The sequence below is a fragment of the Pongo pygmaeus genome, chromosome 14 (assembly GCF_028885625.2).
Source record: "Pongo pygmaeus isolate AG05252 chromosome 14, NHGRI_mPonPyg2-v2.0_pri, whole genome shotgun sequence".
Classification (NCBI taxonomy): domain Eukaryota; kingdom Metazoa; phylum Chordata; class Mammalia; order Primates; family Hominidae; genus Pongo; species Pongo pygmaeus.
In genome coordinates, this window is record NC_072387.2 from 32,310,930 (window position 1) to 32,326,505 (window position 15,576).

Below are 15,576 nucleotides of genomic sequence, written 5' to 3' on the forward strand. Positions count from 1 at the left end.
TTACAGGTATGTGCCACCATGCCCAGATAATTTTGTGTATTTTTAGTAGAGATGGAGTTTCACCATCTTGGCCAGGCTAGTCTCAAACTCCTGGCCTCAAGTGATCTGCCTGCCTTGGCCTCCCAAAGTACTGGGATTGCAGATCTGAGCTACTGCACCCAGCCATAATGCCTTGTTCCTAATTTAGAGTTAATTCATCAGTGTGGAAAGCTCAAATATGTTTTTCTTCTTTTTTACACAACATGTTTCCGTAGTCTTTTATTTTGGAAAATTTCAAACATCTAGAAAAGTTGAAAGACCACTGCAGTGATTACTGATATACCCACCACGTAGATTCAGCACTTAATATTTTGCTGTATTTACATTGTCAGTGTATGTATGTGTATATATATCTTTTACATGTATATCCTTATTTTTACGTCTATATGTGTATAATTTGCTGAACCATTTCACTGAAAATAGTATGCAGGTATCTTGTTACTTCATTCCAAATATTTCAGTATGCATCAAGCAAAAACTAGGACATTCATCTGTATAACCACAGTGCTATTATTATATCTAAAGAAATTAATGATAATTCCTTAATATTCAAGTCCATTTTGGGATTCCCCCAGTTATCCCAAAGTATCTTTTAAAGGTGCTTTTTTTTTTTAAAAGATCCAATCAAATTAATGCATATCCAGTTAAGTTCATGTATTACGTTTGATTCTTACAACTCTTTAGTCTTTTTAATCTCTAGAAAACCCCACACTTTTTTTCCTCATAACATTAACCTTTTGAAGAATGTCAAGTGTCTTTATTTTATTTTATTTTGTTTTTGAGACAGGATCTTCCTCTGTCACCTAGGTTGGAGTCCAGTGGCACCATCTTGGCTTACTGCAACCTCTGCTTGCTCTCAGCCTCCCAAGTAGCTGGGATTACAGGCATGTGCCACCACGCCTGGCTAATTTTTTTTTTTTTTTTTTTTTTTTGTAGAGATGCGGTTTTGCCATGTTGGCCAGGCTGGGCTCGAATCCCTGGCCTCAAGTGATTCTCCTGCCTTGGCCTCCCAAAGTGCTGGGATTACAGGTGTGAGCCACCATACCCGGCCTCAAGTGTCTTAATTGGAGTTTTGTAGTTTCTCTTAATTATATTAAAGAATTCCTTGAGTGTTGTAAAATCTTTGATATATGTTACTTTTAATTAAAAAATTTTTTAGCATAGTAACTTGTAGAATTCTCATGTTTTAAGACATTAATATGCTTTTCTTGAGCTAAATTGTTCCTAATTTTTATCTCAGGAGAAAGTATTTTATCATGTTGGGAGAAAATGACAGAACAGATTCAGGAAGCAAATGTTAAGAACTTACAAAAACATGATGATTCCTCAGAAGTGGCTAATATTGAAGAAAGGTATTATTCATGTTGAAAGTGAGAAATGTGACTATTTAGTACAATAGCTAGCCTTTGTTATTGAACACTTTCTTTGTTTGAAAGATCTATACTTTTCTTGTTTTTGCTTGACTATGCTTTTAAGGTTAAAGATACAACCTATTATGTACTGTCAACAACAAAGGAGGTTGAGGAGATATGTCAGTTAAAGCTGCCTTGACATTGTATTCTCAAAGCTTTTTCACTTAAGAGAAACATCTGGATAAAATCAGTTTTCTCTCAAATAGTTAAATCCTATTTTTGGAGAAGGGAAAAATTAAGTATTGACATCTCCCATTTGGTTTCACTTATCAATTATAATTGCATTATCAGTTTAGTTACAGAATTTTAAAATATGGCAAAGATTAAGTATTTTATATTTTAAGTAAGTTGATTATTTTAAAAATTTATTTCAAAATTTTTAATATAATATGGACAAAATGACTTTTCTGATTATTGCTCTACTCACATTAAGGGCCTTTCTTAATTAAAAAAAATGCATATTTAGTGATCTATTTTTGAAATACATTTTAAAGTTATTTGATGAATATGTTACTCCGTGTGTTAATCTGTAGTCGATAGATGGACTTCAGAAGGGTTCTTAGGACTCCAAAGTCATGTGAAGAGTATTGTATGTTTCTTTATTTTAAGGGGTGGAGAGGGGTTGTGGCTTTTGTTAGGTTCTCAAAGGGAGGCACTGATTTTGGGAAAAGTTAGTTCTCCATGTTGCCAAGGGTTTCTATACCAGGCACACTAAGTGTAAAATATTCACACATTATGATTTGCATGTTAAATAACTTTCTGTTTCTAATTAGGCCCATTAAAGCTGCTATTGGAGAAAGGAAACAGACCTTTGAAGACTACTTAGAAGAACAAATTCGGTTGGAAGAGCAAGAACTGAAGCAAAAACAGCTGAAGGTCAGCAATTGTGCTCTTCTGATTAAATCATTCTAAGGCTTTAGAGATTTATCTATAATTTGCCTTAAAAATAACTTTGAGATCACTTGGATATACCAAAATTAATTCGAATATTATTCTTTTATTTTAGGAAGCAGAAGGACCATTGCCAATCAAAGCAAAACCAAAACAACCATTTTTAAAACGAGGAGAAGGTTTAGCTAGATTTACTAATGCTAAATCTAAGTTTCAAAAAGGGAAAGAAAGTAAACTAGTGACTAACCAGAGCACTTCCGAGGACCAGCCGCTGTTTAAAATGGATAGACAGCAACTCCAGCGGAAAACCGCTCTTATAAATAAAGAGCCGTGTGCAGACAACCCTATCCTTAAAAAGGACAGTAAAGCTAGAAGCAAGAGTGGTTCTGTCACCCTCAGTCAGAAGCCGAAAATGCTGAAGTGTAGTAACAGGAAAAGTCTTTCTCCGTCAGGATTGAAAATACAGATGGGGAAGAAATGTGATGGGCAGTTTAGAGACCAGATCAAATTTGAAAAAAAAGTCACATCTAATCATAAAGAAAATGTACCTGAGTGTCCAAAACCTTGCGATACTGGCTGCACAGGGTGGAATAAGACACAAGGTAATGACAGACTTCCTCTTTCAACAGGGCCGGCCAGCCGCCTGGCTGCTAAGAGCCCCATAAGGGAGACCATGAAAGAGTCTGAATCTTCTCTTGACGTTTCTCTTCAGAAAAAGTTAGAGACTTGGGAACGAGAAAAGGAAAAGGAAAATTTGGAATTAGATGAATTTTTGTTTTTGGAACAAGCTGCTGATGAAATATCATTTTCTAGTAATTCCTCATTTGTACTGAAAATCTTAGAAAGGGATCAACAGATCTGCAAAGGTCACCGGATGTCTTCCACCCCTGTCAAAGCTGTGCCACAGAAGACAAATCCCGCAGATCCCGTTAGTCAGTGTAACCGCAGTGAGGATTTGGACCACACTGCACGTGAGAAGGAGAGTGAGTGTGAAGTCGCACCCAAACAACTTCATTCATTGTCCTCAGCTGATGAATTGAGGGAACAGCCTTGTAAAATCAGGAAAGCCGTCCAAAAGAGCACTTCTGAAAATCAAACTGAATGGAATGCACGTGACGATGAAGGTGTTCCGAATATTGACAGTAGCACTGACTCTGAGGAACAGCTTGATGTTACCATAAAACCATCGACTGAGGATAGAGAAAGGGGCATCAGCAGCAGAGAGGATAGCCCACAAGTCTGTGATGGTAAGGGGCCTTTTAAGGACACCAGGACCCAAGAAGATAAAAGGAGAGATGTTGATCTGGATTTGTCTGATAAAGATTACAGTAGCGATGAGTCTATCATAGAAAGCATAAAACATAAAGTGTCTGAGCCCTCGAGATCCTCATCCCTAAGTATGAGTAAAATGGACTTTGATGATGAAAGAACTTGGACTGACCTTGAAGAGAATTTATGTAATCATGATGTTGTTCTTGGGAATGAATCCACTTATGGGATGCCGCAGACATGCTACCCTAATAATGAAATAGGTATCCTGGACAAAACAATAAAAAGGAAGATTGCACCAGTCAAGAGGGGAGAAGACTTGAGCAAGTTCAGGAGGAGCAGAAGTCCTCCTCCTACATCGGAGCTGATGATGAAATTCTTTCCTTCTTTGAAACCAAAACCAAAGTCAGATTCACACTTGGGAAATGAACCCAAGTTAAACATAAGTCAAGACCAACCACCTGGTGAGTCAGAGCATTATAAAATATGTATCAGAATGTTAGAAATTTATCAGTATGCTGTCAGAATGCTTAAAATCCTAACTTTCCTTATTGCTCAATAGAAGTCAATGGGTGATTTGTAAAAATTTGATTTATTTTATGGGTCTATATAAGGCTTTAAAATTAATTACTTTTTAATAAAGTGAGATAACATCAAAGCTACATTTCCTTTCTTCCCCAGACCTGGTTCAAGTACCCCTTCCTAGAGGTACCAGTATTACCATTTCGTTTGTGTATTGTAGAGTCCGTGCATATAAAAGCATATATGTCAGTTTGTGTGTAATTACCTTTCTATACAAATGAAAAGACGCTTTTTGTATACTGTCCTGCACCTTGCTTATGATAAATTTTGAAGATTGTTCTAACGCATGTACACATCTACCTCATTCCATTTAATGGATGTGTAGTATTTCTGTTGATGTAACGGACTTTTTAAAGTCACCCTGAAAGATTCCTTTCCATTATATTATATTATAAACTAGCAGAGCATAGGTGCTTTAAAATAGAAATTAAAATAGAAATTATGACGTTAATTTTCAAAAATTCTGACTTTAAAAGTAATTTTTTTGTACAAAGTTTGGAAGCTGAAAAAGCATAGAAGCAAAAATATTTACAACTTAACTACCCAAAAGTAACTGCTATGCCATTTTGGGATATTTCATTCCAGTCATTTTTTCTATGTAGTTTTAATATGACAGAGTTGTATAACTTACCTCATTTCTTTAGCCTTGTGGATCACATTTAGTTTCTAAAAAAGTACTAATTGATAAAAATGCTTGAAGGACAGAAGCACTGGCTATTTTACATTTTAAATAGCAAATTTGATAAAGGGAAAACAATTTGCATTTATTTGATTAATAGTGGGAGTAAACTTTGATTTTGGTGTTGATTAGCTCTTCAGATCTCTTGTGGATTACTTATTCATATTCTTAAGCTATTTATATATATTGGTCTTTGAAAAATTGATTTGAATGATTTCTTTTTATGTATCATGTTGATTCCTTGTCAGGTCGATACTCTTTTGAGGTAGATTAATTCTTTCATAAATCCCACTGATTTCCTCAGGAAAGTTAGGTTTAATTTTTTTTCCTTTTCATGTTTGAAGCATTGTTTCTAATGCATTTTAATGGCACAGATGTTTGCCATATTCTTGGCTCTTAGTGTCGCTAGCTAGCTAGTGTTTTTGCTGCAGTAATGCCTTTTGTGAAGTTCAGTATTTATGGCCTATTTCATAGGTGACAATGCTCGATCCCAGGTTTTGAGAGAGAAAATTATTGAATTGGAAACAGAAATAGAAAAGTTCAAAGCTGAGAACGCATCTTTAGCTAAACTTCGCATTGAACGAGAAAGTGCCTTGGAAAAACTCAGGTACGTTTGAGTCTGTAAGTTGGGAAAAAATATGCAGTGACTCAGTTATACCTTTAAGACCATCTGTAAACAGTCTGAAACAATTTAAATCAGTCAAACAAATATAACTGAAAAGGAGGTGAAATCTGTATCATAGAAGTTTTTTACTGAATAAAATGACCCAGTGTAGTCAATGATGTGTACAAAGGGGAATTTTCTTAGTGGAGAGATCATAAATTAAAATTTGAAAAACAGTTTGGAGCTATGGTACCTTCAGGTGGTACTTTGGCTAGTTAGTGTATTGGTTTCTCTGGGCTGCTGTAACAAAGTACCAGCAACTGGGTGGCTTTAAACAATAGAAATGTATTTTCTTGTGATTCTGGAAGCTGTTAGTCCAAAGTCCAGGCATCAGCAAGGCAGGCCATTCTAGCTCCTCCAGCTTCTGGTGGTTTCAGGCACACCTTGGTATTTCTTGGATTGCAGCTACATCACTCCAGTCTCTGCCTCTGTGGTCACATGGCCATCTTCCCTCTGTGTGTGTCTTCACATGGCATTCTCCTCTGTGTGTGTTTGTCTTGGTGCCTCTTTTAAGGATAGGGTCATTTTGGTTTAAGGGCCCACCCTACTCCAGTATAACCTCATCTTAACTGGCATCTTAACTGTATCTGCAAAGGCCCTATTCACAGGGATTGGGACTTCAACATATTGTTTTAGAGGACACAACTCCACCTACAGCAGTTGATAGTATGACATATCATTTCCTACCCTAGGTCATGATCTTACCTGACTTTATTGGTTAGCAAAACTTGAACTGAACTTACATGAGGCTATTTATAGATATTATATTTATTATTTCTCTCTATATAAATTTTACGTAGACATATTTTTTAATTGTACTTGTGAATAGTACTAAGTTCTGTTGCAGGAACATACTAGTACTTTTTATTCCAGGTGTTGCTCTGGGTCTTGTTGGGGATATTAAATGTCACATACACACCGTATTTCTTTGTTTTTTGGTATTTGTTATTTTAATGTTTGAGGAGAAATTCATACAACTGTAGTTCCCATGGCTGCCTGCTGCAGGATTGGATCTAGGGGATGGTAGCTGCTATGCAAATGCTGAAATTCACCCAAATTTCCCAGCCTCTTTGTTCTTTAGCACTGCCCAGGATGCTGCAAGTCTTTCGTTAGTGTCCAGAGTTCCGAAATGGTTGATTCTGACAGGTGCTGCTAGTTCAATAGCTGCTTTGGTGGAGGGACTGATAGTTGGAGCTTCCTACTCCACCATCTTCCTTAACATCTCTTCTGTATTTCTTTTCTAAAACCTGAAAAATATGAATTCTAAAGCACACCTGGCCCATAAGTTCCAGATAAAGGTTTATAGACAGCTATTAATCCACTTAAAAAGGAAATTCAGTTACTATACTATAATCTGCAGTATGCTTAAAAATCAAATTCTGAAAAGTTGTTACTTTTTCATGGAAACATCTTTGTTTTTCTGCTGATACCTACTGTAAATATATGCTTATCATAGTAGTTATGGGTAAAACGTGGAACTTATTCCAATCACTTCTCCACCCAAGATCACTTTTAAAATGTCTCTGCTTCATTATTTCAAAATGGACATCTTTTTCTTTTAAAGAACATTTAAGTCATAAGATAATGGCTGGGTTTTTGTTTTTTTGTTGTTGTTTTTTGTTTTTTTAGCATTTTCCCTATTTCAGTTTTGCTTTGTTCTAAGCAAAATTCAGTCCTCAAATTTAGACATTGTGTTATCCTTCCCAATTTACAGATGAGGAAACTGATGCACTGAGAAGCAAGTTTTTTAAGTTTACCTCCTTAGTCAGTGACAGAGAGCCTCAGAGCCAGCCTAGGCAGTGTGGTTCAGTAGAGCCCTGGGCTCTACTGTATGGGCTCTTTAATCTGCTTTTTATTTTTATTTTTTTGAGACAGAGTCTCACCCAGACTGGAGTACAATGGTACAATCTTGGCTCACTGCAACCTCTGCCTCCTGGGCTCAAACCATCCTCCACCTCAGCCTCCTGAGTAGCGGGGACTACAGGCATGCACCACCACGCCCAGCTAGTTTTTGTATTTTTGGTAGATACGGGGTTTTGCCATGTTCCCCAGGCTGGTCTTGAACTCCTGGGCTCAAGTGATCCCCCTGCCTTGGCCTCCCAAAGTCCTGGGATTACAAGCATGAGCTACGATGTCCAGCCTTGCTTTTTATTTCAACAACATAATAGACATCTTACCTATTAGCACACCGTAGTCTTCTGTATCCTTGAAATGACTATATTATATGAATGCTACTGTGACTAATCAATGTGTTAATGGAAATTTAGCTTGTTTAGAATTTTCCACTATTATAAATTATTCTGCAGGGAATATCATCATATGTATAAGACACTTTTTATTTAAAAATCTACTTACTTGTGATAAATTTTAAGAATGTCCATTGCCCCAGTCAGCATCTGAGGCTTCTCACCCCTTTCCCCATCACTGGAGTTGAGCGTTAGCAGTCTTTCAAATCTTGCCAACCTGATAATTATGCCATCTTTCACCTGCTAAAGTTTGCATTTCTTTAATTATTGATAAAGTTGAGCATGCTTTTATATTTAGTGGTCATTTGTGTTTATTTTGTAACTTTCTTTGTGATCTTTGCTCATTTATCAGGATATTTAACTTTCTCAAATGTGCCACAAGTATTCCTCCCCCAGTGTTTGCTTTGACTATGATTGTGTGCACACGGTCGACATTTTGAATATTTAGTCAATAAGAATGTCTTTTACCTTTTCTGTCTGCTCTTCCTCCAGTGAGGCAGGGAGAGACTTGTCCAGTCTTGAGGCTTTAAATGCTGTTACTCCCCAGATCCAGATCTCTCGCCCACATCTCCTATCCCACTGCCTCGTTGTTCTCTCTACCTGGAGAGCTGATGAGTGTTTAAATTGATCCTCTAGAAAAAGTGAGCTCCTGATGTTCCCTCCTGAACTTACTCTTCTCTTCTTCTTCCCTGTCTCAGCACATAAGTCTGCTCTTCCATTTGCCCAGTGGAAAATCTTGGAGTCATGCTTGAGTCTTCTCTTGTTCTCTCAGTCCATTTCTAACCTGACTGCTTCACTGCCTCAGAGCTGCCACTCTCCACCAGGGCCCCATTGGCTTTCTCTGGTTATTAAATTCGCTTCCTAGCAGGTCTCTCTGCTGCCCGTGTCTGTGCTCTTCACACACATCCAGAGCCAGCCTGCGTTTGGACAGTTCATCTGATCAAGGCCTCCTTCCTTTTTTTTTTTTTGAGATGGAGTTTCGCTCTTGTTGCCCAGGCTGGTGTGCAATGATGCGATCTCGGCTCACTGCAACCTCTACCTCCCAGGTGATTCTCCTGCCTCAGCCTCCCGAGTAGCTGGGATTACAGGCATTCGCCACCATGCCCGGCTAATTTTGTATTTTCAGTAAATACGGGATTTCTCCATGTTGGTCAGGCTGGTCTCGAACTCCTGACCTCAGGTCCAGCTCCTGACCTGATCTGCCCGCCTCGGCCTCCCAAAGTACTGGGATTACAGGAGTGAGCCACCGTGCCTGGCCTGTCTCCTCCTTTTTTGACACCTTCTCCTGCTACCCATCCTTTGCTGACTCTGTTTTAGCCACACTGGCCTCCTGGCTGTTCTTTGAACACCTCAGGCACATTCTTGCCTCAGGGCCTTGGCACTTGCTGCTCCTTCTGCCTGTACTGCTGTGTGTGGACAGCCTTGTGACTGGCTCTCTCATTTTCTTCAGGTTTCCTTCATGTTATCTCAGCAAGATAAGCCCTCACATACAACACAGTTTCACCCTCCCACTCTGATATTTTCTAAACTTCTTCCTTGCTTTATTTCTCTTTAATGCTTCTGATATTCCATGTACTTATTTATCTTCTTTATTATCGTCTGTCTTCCAATAGAATGTAAGAAGCTGCATGGGAATACAATTTTTTTTTTTTTTTTTTTTTTTTTTTTGAGACAGAGTCTCTGTGTCGCCCAGGCTGAAATACAGTGGTGCGATCACGGCTCATTATAACCTTGAATTGCTGGGCTCAAGCCTGCCTCAGCCTCCCAGTGTTGGGATTCCAGGCTTGAGCCACTGTGCCCAGCTAGAATGTTTGTTTTTTTCACTGTGGTTTCCCCACTACTTCGTAGAATGCCTGATTCATCGTAGGCACCCAGTGAATGCTTATTGGATGAATGCTTTAGTGAGTGGATTGGCTGTTATTTCAGGCCTATGGATTGAAGATGAATTCACTAAGACTAGCAGTTACTAGCCTGTGAGCAGGTTCTGCACATCACTGCACCAAGATGGTCTCCTTAGGTGATAACATAGTTTGGTCATTTTAGGAAAGAAATTGCAGACTTCGAACAACAGAAAGCAAAAGAATTAGCTCGAATAGAAGAGTTTAAAAAGGAGGAGATGAGGAAGCTACAAAAGGAACGTAAAGTTTTTGAAAAGTATACTACAGTTGCAAGAACTTTTCCAGATAAAAAGGAACGTGAAGAAATACAGGTATGCTAGTTCTTTATGTTATATTCATGTAAGTTAGTAAAGGTGACAATCTTGTAAGAATCTCAGAGTTATTTCTTATGTCAAAGCAAAACTGTGTATAAATCAATTATTCATTCAACAAATAATCTGTCTGAGACAGTGCATCAGGAATATCTTTGGTAGTCTGACTTTTAAAGAGTAGAAGATTTCAGTTCTTTTCTTACTAGTAAAGTCTTCCTAGAAAAGACCACGATAATGTCATGGATGAATTAACAAGCCTGGAGTTGGAAATTCACCAGCATAATGTTGTGTTAATCTTTTTGACCTACCATGCACCAAATATTGTTAGTTCTGTTCATTTATCATAATTTATGGCTGTAAATAACCAGGTGTTTAATTCTAAAACTTACAAACTGATAGGCCAGATTATCACTCTTGTTCATTTCATAGTTAGAAGTGGACATGCTAAAACTATAAACCTTCTAGAAAAAAATAGGTGAATTTATTTACGACATTGGCATATCCGAAGATTACTAAGAGAAGACACAACTAACTATAAAAGAAAAAATGGATATATTGGACTTCATCAAAGTTAAGACTTATCAAAAGAGAAATTTAAAATGGCTATCCATTGCTTCTAGCATAAAATGCACCTTCCACTGTCTGTATTTTAATTACTAGCATTTTTGAGTTCCATCCTTTGCTTTCTTCCTGTCTCATGTAGCCATCCTTGAGCAATCTCACCTGCACACCTACAGCTTGAGTTATTGAATGGCATGGTGCTCAGGGTCTTTAATTCTCCTTCTTCATTTTTGTGGGAGGAAACGTACCATTGTGTTTTGGTTAATGCTTAGTTTATTAAATCTAATATGTTAGATGTTGACAATATTAAAACTTTTATTTCAAAAGGTAATATAAATATATTATCATTCAAAAGTTACAAAAAGATGGGTGGTGAAATTCCTCCCTCACCCTTGCCCCGGCCACCTATTCAGTTGTTTTTTGAAAATAATTTTTTATTATAGAAAGTTTCAAAAATACATAAAAGTAGCAAGAACAGAATGAATTCCCATATTTTACCAGTGATCATTTTGTCTAATTTCATCTCTCTCTCCCCTGTACTCTTTTTTTGCTTTTTAATCTGGAATTTAAAAAGTGAAATCCCAGACATCTCATTTCACCTATACATAGTCTAGTATGTTTCCCTGAGAAAGACACCTTTAAAAAATAAGACTATTGGCTGGGGGCGGTGGCTCACTCCTGTAATCCCAACACTTTGGGAAGCCAAGGCAGGCAGATGGCTTGAGGTCAGGAGTTCGAGACCAGCCTGGCCAACATGGCAACTCGCCATCTCTACGAAAAATACAAAAAAATTAGCCGGGTGTGGTGGTGCGCCTGTAGTCCTAGGTACATGGGAGGCTGAGGCAGGAGAACCACTTGAACCCGGGAGGAGGAGGTTGCAGTAAGCCAAGATCATGTTACTGCACTCCATCCTGGGTGACAGAGTGAGACTCCGTCCACGGGGGGGGAAGAAATTATCATACCTTTGTCACACCTACAGTAATTCCTTAGTATCAACTAATACTTAGTCCATATTCAGATTTTCCAATCGTTTGGTATCTTTTTATAGTTATTTGTTTGCATTCTAATTCACCTCTTGAAGCAGCCAGTGTTATCAATCTTAGATCTTTCCAGAGAAATTCTTAGAAAGTATATATATATATTCATGATTTTTTTTAAACATTAACGATAGTCTACTGAAATCATTATGTATCTTAACAGAACATCTTTATTCTTTGTTTTATTATTGTATAGAATTGTAATATGTGCCATAATTTACTCACCTAAGCACTATGTATTTCTGTTCTTTTTCTGTTTACAAGAATCCAAGAAGGGCTGTACTGAATAACTGCGCATATGTGACCTCTCACAATCATTCTCCCACTTATTCATTCAGCATATGGCTACTGAGTACCTGCTGTATAGCAGTCATATACTGGCAATGCAGCAGTGAACAAAACAAATCAATCCCTGTCCTCATGTAGCTTACTTATGTCCTGGAGTATATCTCTAGGATGGATTCCTACAAGTGAAATTTTGAGGTTAAAGGTATGTACATTGATACAAATTGCCAGATTATCCCTCCATAAACATCATGCCAAATTTTAGTTCAGTTTTATTTTTTATTTTTATTTTTTGACAAACTCTGTGGCCCAGACTGGAGTGCAGGGGCTCAATTTCAGCTCACTGCAACCTCCATCTCCCAGGTTCAAGCGATTCTCCTGCCTCAGCCCCCCAAGTAGCTGGGATTATAGGTGCCCACCACCATGGCTGGCTAATTAAGTTTTAGTTCTACTAGCAATTCTTAGAGTGTTTTTTGTTCTCTACCTGATAGATAGAGGTTAAAAATTGATTTTAAACTTAATTGAATTTCTTTTAAACAATCTGAGTTATAGTTACAAATTTAGTATGGCTGTTTTTGGTGAACAAGACATATACTTGAAACAGTAGTTTTAACAAATTCTGCTATCAGAAAACTTCACTAAATTAAAAACCATAGCCTATTCTAAAATACATGATGGGTTTGTCATTTCGTTTTTCTTTCTGGATCTCCTAGGATTAGAGATAACCTTGCTGTGTTATGAAAATCTTACCAGATCCAAAGGGAAAAAATAAATAACCTCCTTAGACCACACAAGGTTATGAGATTGATTGCTTTTTTTCCTTCTTCTCTTTCTCATAGCTCTGATCCTGACTACTTCTTCCAAGGTGATTCAAACCAGAGCAAACACACTTCTTTTTGTTGTTGTACTTTGTTAGGTGAATAACGTGGGTTTTCTTTTCTTGCAACTTGATGCCTTTCCCTCACAAGATGTGTCCTCTGATTCTCAGGCTCTGCAGTCCAGGCTGCTAGCTCTTATCCCTGTGTGGCTATTTCCATTTAAATTAATTAGTGGTAAATTGAAAATTCAGTTTCTCATTCCCATTAGCTACATTTCCAGGACTTAGTAGCCACCTGTGGCTGGCTGGTGGCTGCCACACTGCACCGTGCAGGACTGGGCACATCCTCACTGCTGGCAGCTCTGGGCTGTGCCCATCAAGGGGCTAGTTGGGTGGCAAGGGGCTGGGCTGGTGAGTTGCCGTCCCTCTTCAGGGACTCATTCTCGAACTCTCGCCTTTGTTTGTTTATATGACTTCTGGTGTTGATTGAAGTTTGGACCCTGTTCATGTTGGTTATCATGTGTAACCCTGGGTATTCATTATTTCTTGCTGGTTTTGGTGCAGTTCCTTTTCTTCCTTACACTATTTGGCTTATTCATAGTTCCCCGTATTTACCTTTCTTTCTACTTCTGTGCAAAAATATACTTTAAAAACAGATACATACTTAATAGAAAACAAACCTATGTTTATTGATACTCTATTAAATCATCAAAAAATTAAGGAGAGGGCATATTTAACCTTCCTTTACATTACAGTTATGTTAAAAAATATTAACTATTTTATTTTGGGTATTCAGCAAATTTATTGAGAACTCCTTATGTACTGGACACTTGTAATCATTGAGGAATTGATGATGAGTTAGCAATTTCTGCCCTCCTGGAATTTACATTCATCATTACTGAGTCATAGCTTTTCACATACTCAGGTTACTCTAATTAATTATAAAATTTCCATTTTGATATTTAAGTGGCCCCAACTTGACCAGTGGGGGAGCCCCTTTAGTCCATGGCTCCCTTGCCATTTAGTGCTGCCCTTGGCGTTTTGAGAGCACTGCTTTCTGGAACAACGGGTTATTTAAGACTATTTGGTTTTGGCTTTCCTTCCTTTTTTTCTTTTCTTTTCTTTTCTTTCTTGACGGAGTCTTATGCTGTCAACCAGGCTGGAGTGCAGTGGCGCGCCCCTCCCGGCTTCACGCCATTCTCCTGCCTCAGCCTCCCCAGTAGCTGGGACTACAGGCGCCCGCCACCACGCCCGGCTAATTTTTTTTTGTATTTTTGGTAGAGACGGGGTTTCACCGTGTTAGCCAGGATGGGCTCGATCTCCTGACCTCGTGATCCGCCTATCTCGGCCTCCCAAAGTGCTGGGATTACAGGCGCGAGCCACCACACCCGGCCTTGGCTTTCTTTTTTAAACGTGCTCGGGGTCTGGCATCTATTGCGCTGCAAGGAGCCAGGCTCCTCCGGAGCTGCTCTGAGCGTAGAGCCTGTGGAGGTTGACAGAGCCAGCCGCGCCTTCTGCAGGTCCCGAGTCCCCTCGGCCTTCCCTGCCCTGGCTTCTGCTCTTCCCATTTTCACGGCGCTGGCTCTCAGCCGCCGTGCTCACCGGGACCTGGCAGCCGCCTCTGCCTGAGCCTCACCCGCGGGACGTGGAGCCCCTGCAGGGTGTGGTGGTGCCGAGGGACCTCGAGCTTTCCCAGCCTTGCCTCTGAGCTTTCGCGCTGCGCTGGAAGTCTGCGCCCCAGCCGCGGATACCACCCGCCAGCCAGGCCTGCTGGCTTCACCTCGCAGGTCGTTTCCTCCTGCCCGTTTCCCCTCCCGGCTCCTCTCCCGTCTGTCTGGGTCTGGACCCTCACCAGTCCCCCAGCCTAGGGGCTCCCCTCTCTTCCTCTCCCCCATCCCCAGGGTGTCCGCTGGCTGGCTGCGGCCTCTCCCTCCCTCTGCACCCCGAGGGCGTGTCATCCTCCACCCAGTCCATCCCCGTGTCCTGCCCACGGAGCCCACCCTCCGCCTCCGCCTTCTGTCTCCACCGCGCGTTCTGCCCCCAGCCTTCCAGTCCTTACCGCCGGCTGGCATTTCTTTAAACAAAACTCACTCAACCCCACAGCCCTATCTGTGTTTTCCTTTGCAGCAAAACTCCTTAAAAGCCTTGCCCATATTCACTGTGCCTGGATCTCCAAATCTCATCAGCTGTTTTCGCCACACGCCCTGCAGCGCGGCCTCCGGTCATTCTATGGCACTGACACGGCCCTTGTGGAGCCCCTGTGCACACCCCAACTGTGAACCCCCAGGCCTCATCGCGGCCGTCTGCCAGTGTCCATCCTGCTGCCATCTTCCCCTGTGCTTGGGCCAGAGGCCTTGAATCATTCTCGAGGCTTCTCTTGCTCTTCCATTCCATGCTGTTCTGACAGAAAGTCCACTCAGATTCCAGTTGCCACCTCCGGGTTAATGACTTGCTGGCGGCTTGGCCTCCACTCTCACCCCGTCCCTGTGGCATCGCTCCAGGTGACAACGGATCCCCTTTGCTCAGACACCTCTATATGCCTCTGCTTTCCTTCCTTCAAGAACCTCAGTCCCTATGTGACTGGGCCTCTTTTCCCCTTCCTGTCCCTGGCCAGTCCTCCTGCCATTTACCTGTCACCTGCGCTGGTCCCTTGTAGTGCTGGCACTGTGCCAGGCACCCTCCTGTTGCTTCCCACACGCGCTGCCTCCCCCAGTTCTGTTCAGTGACACCCAGCACGTGTCATGCTGCCTCCCCACACGGCCCCACCACCTTACCTGCCCTGGACACTCTCCCGTCACCCCCTCACCTGCCCCGGCCACTCTCCCATCACCCTCCCACTGTCCCTGGCAGAGTGAGCCTCATGAGGTGGAGTTTTCTTCTTAGTA

General features: G+C 40.5%; 1 protein-coding gene across 2 annotated transcripts in view; it reads left to right on the forward strand.

The window, feature by feature from the left end:
- Positions 1 to 15,576, forward strand: part of CENPJ (centromere protein J) — a 44,063-nt gene that overhangs the window by 15,340 nt on the left and 13,147 nt on the right. For both annotated transcript variants that reach the window (XM_063650635.1, XM_054445931.2), the window contains 5 exons: positions 1,280 to 1,391; positions 2,225 to 2,327; positions 2,458 to 4,075; positions 5,347 to 5,479; positions 9,826 to 9,991. In XM_063650635.1, coding sequence (XP_063506705.1) covers positions 1,280 to 1,391; positions 2,225 to 2,327; positions 2,458 to 4,075; positions 5,347 to 5,479; positions 9,826 to 9,991 — 2,132 coding nt within the window. The remainder of the gene's footprint in view (positions 1 to 1,279; positions 1,392 to 2,224; positions 2,328 to 2,457; positions 4,076 to 5,346; positions 5,480 to 9,825; positions 9,992 to 15,576) is intronic.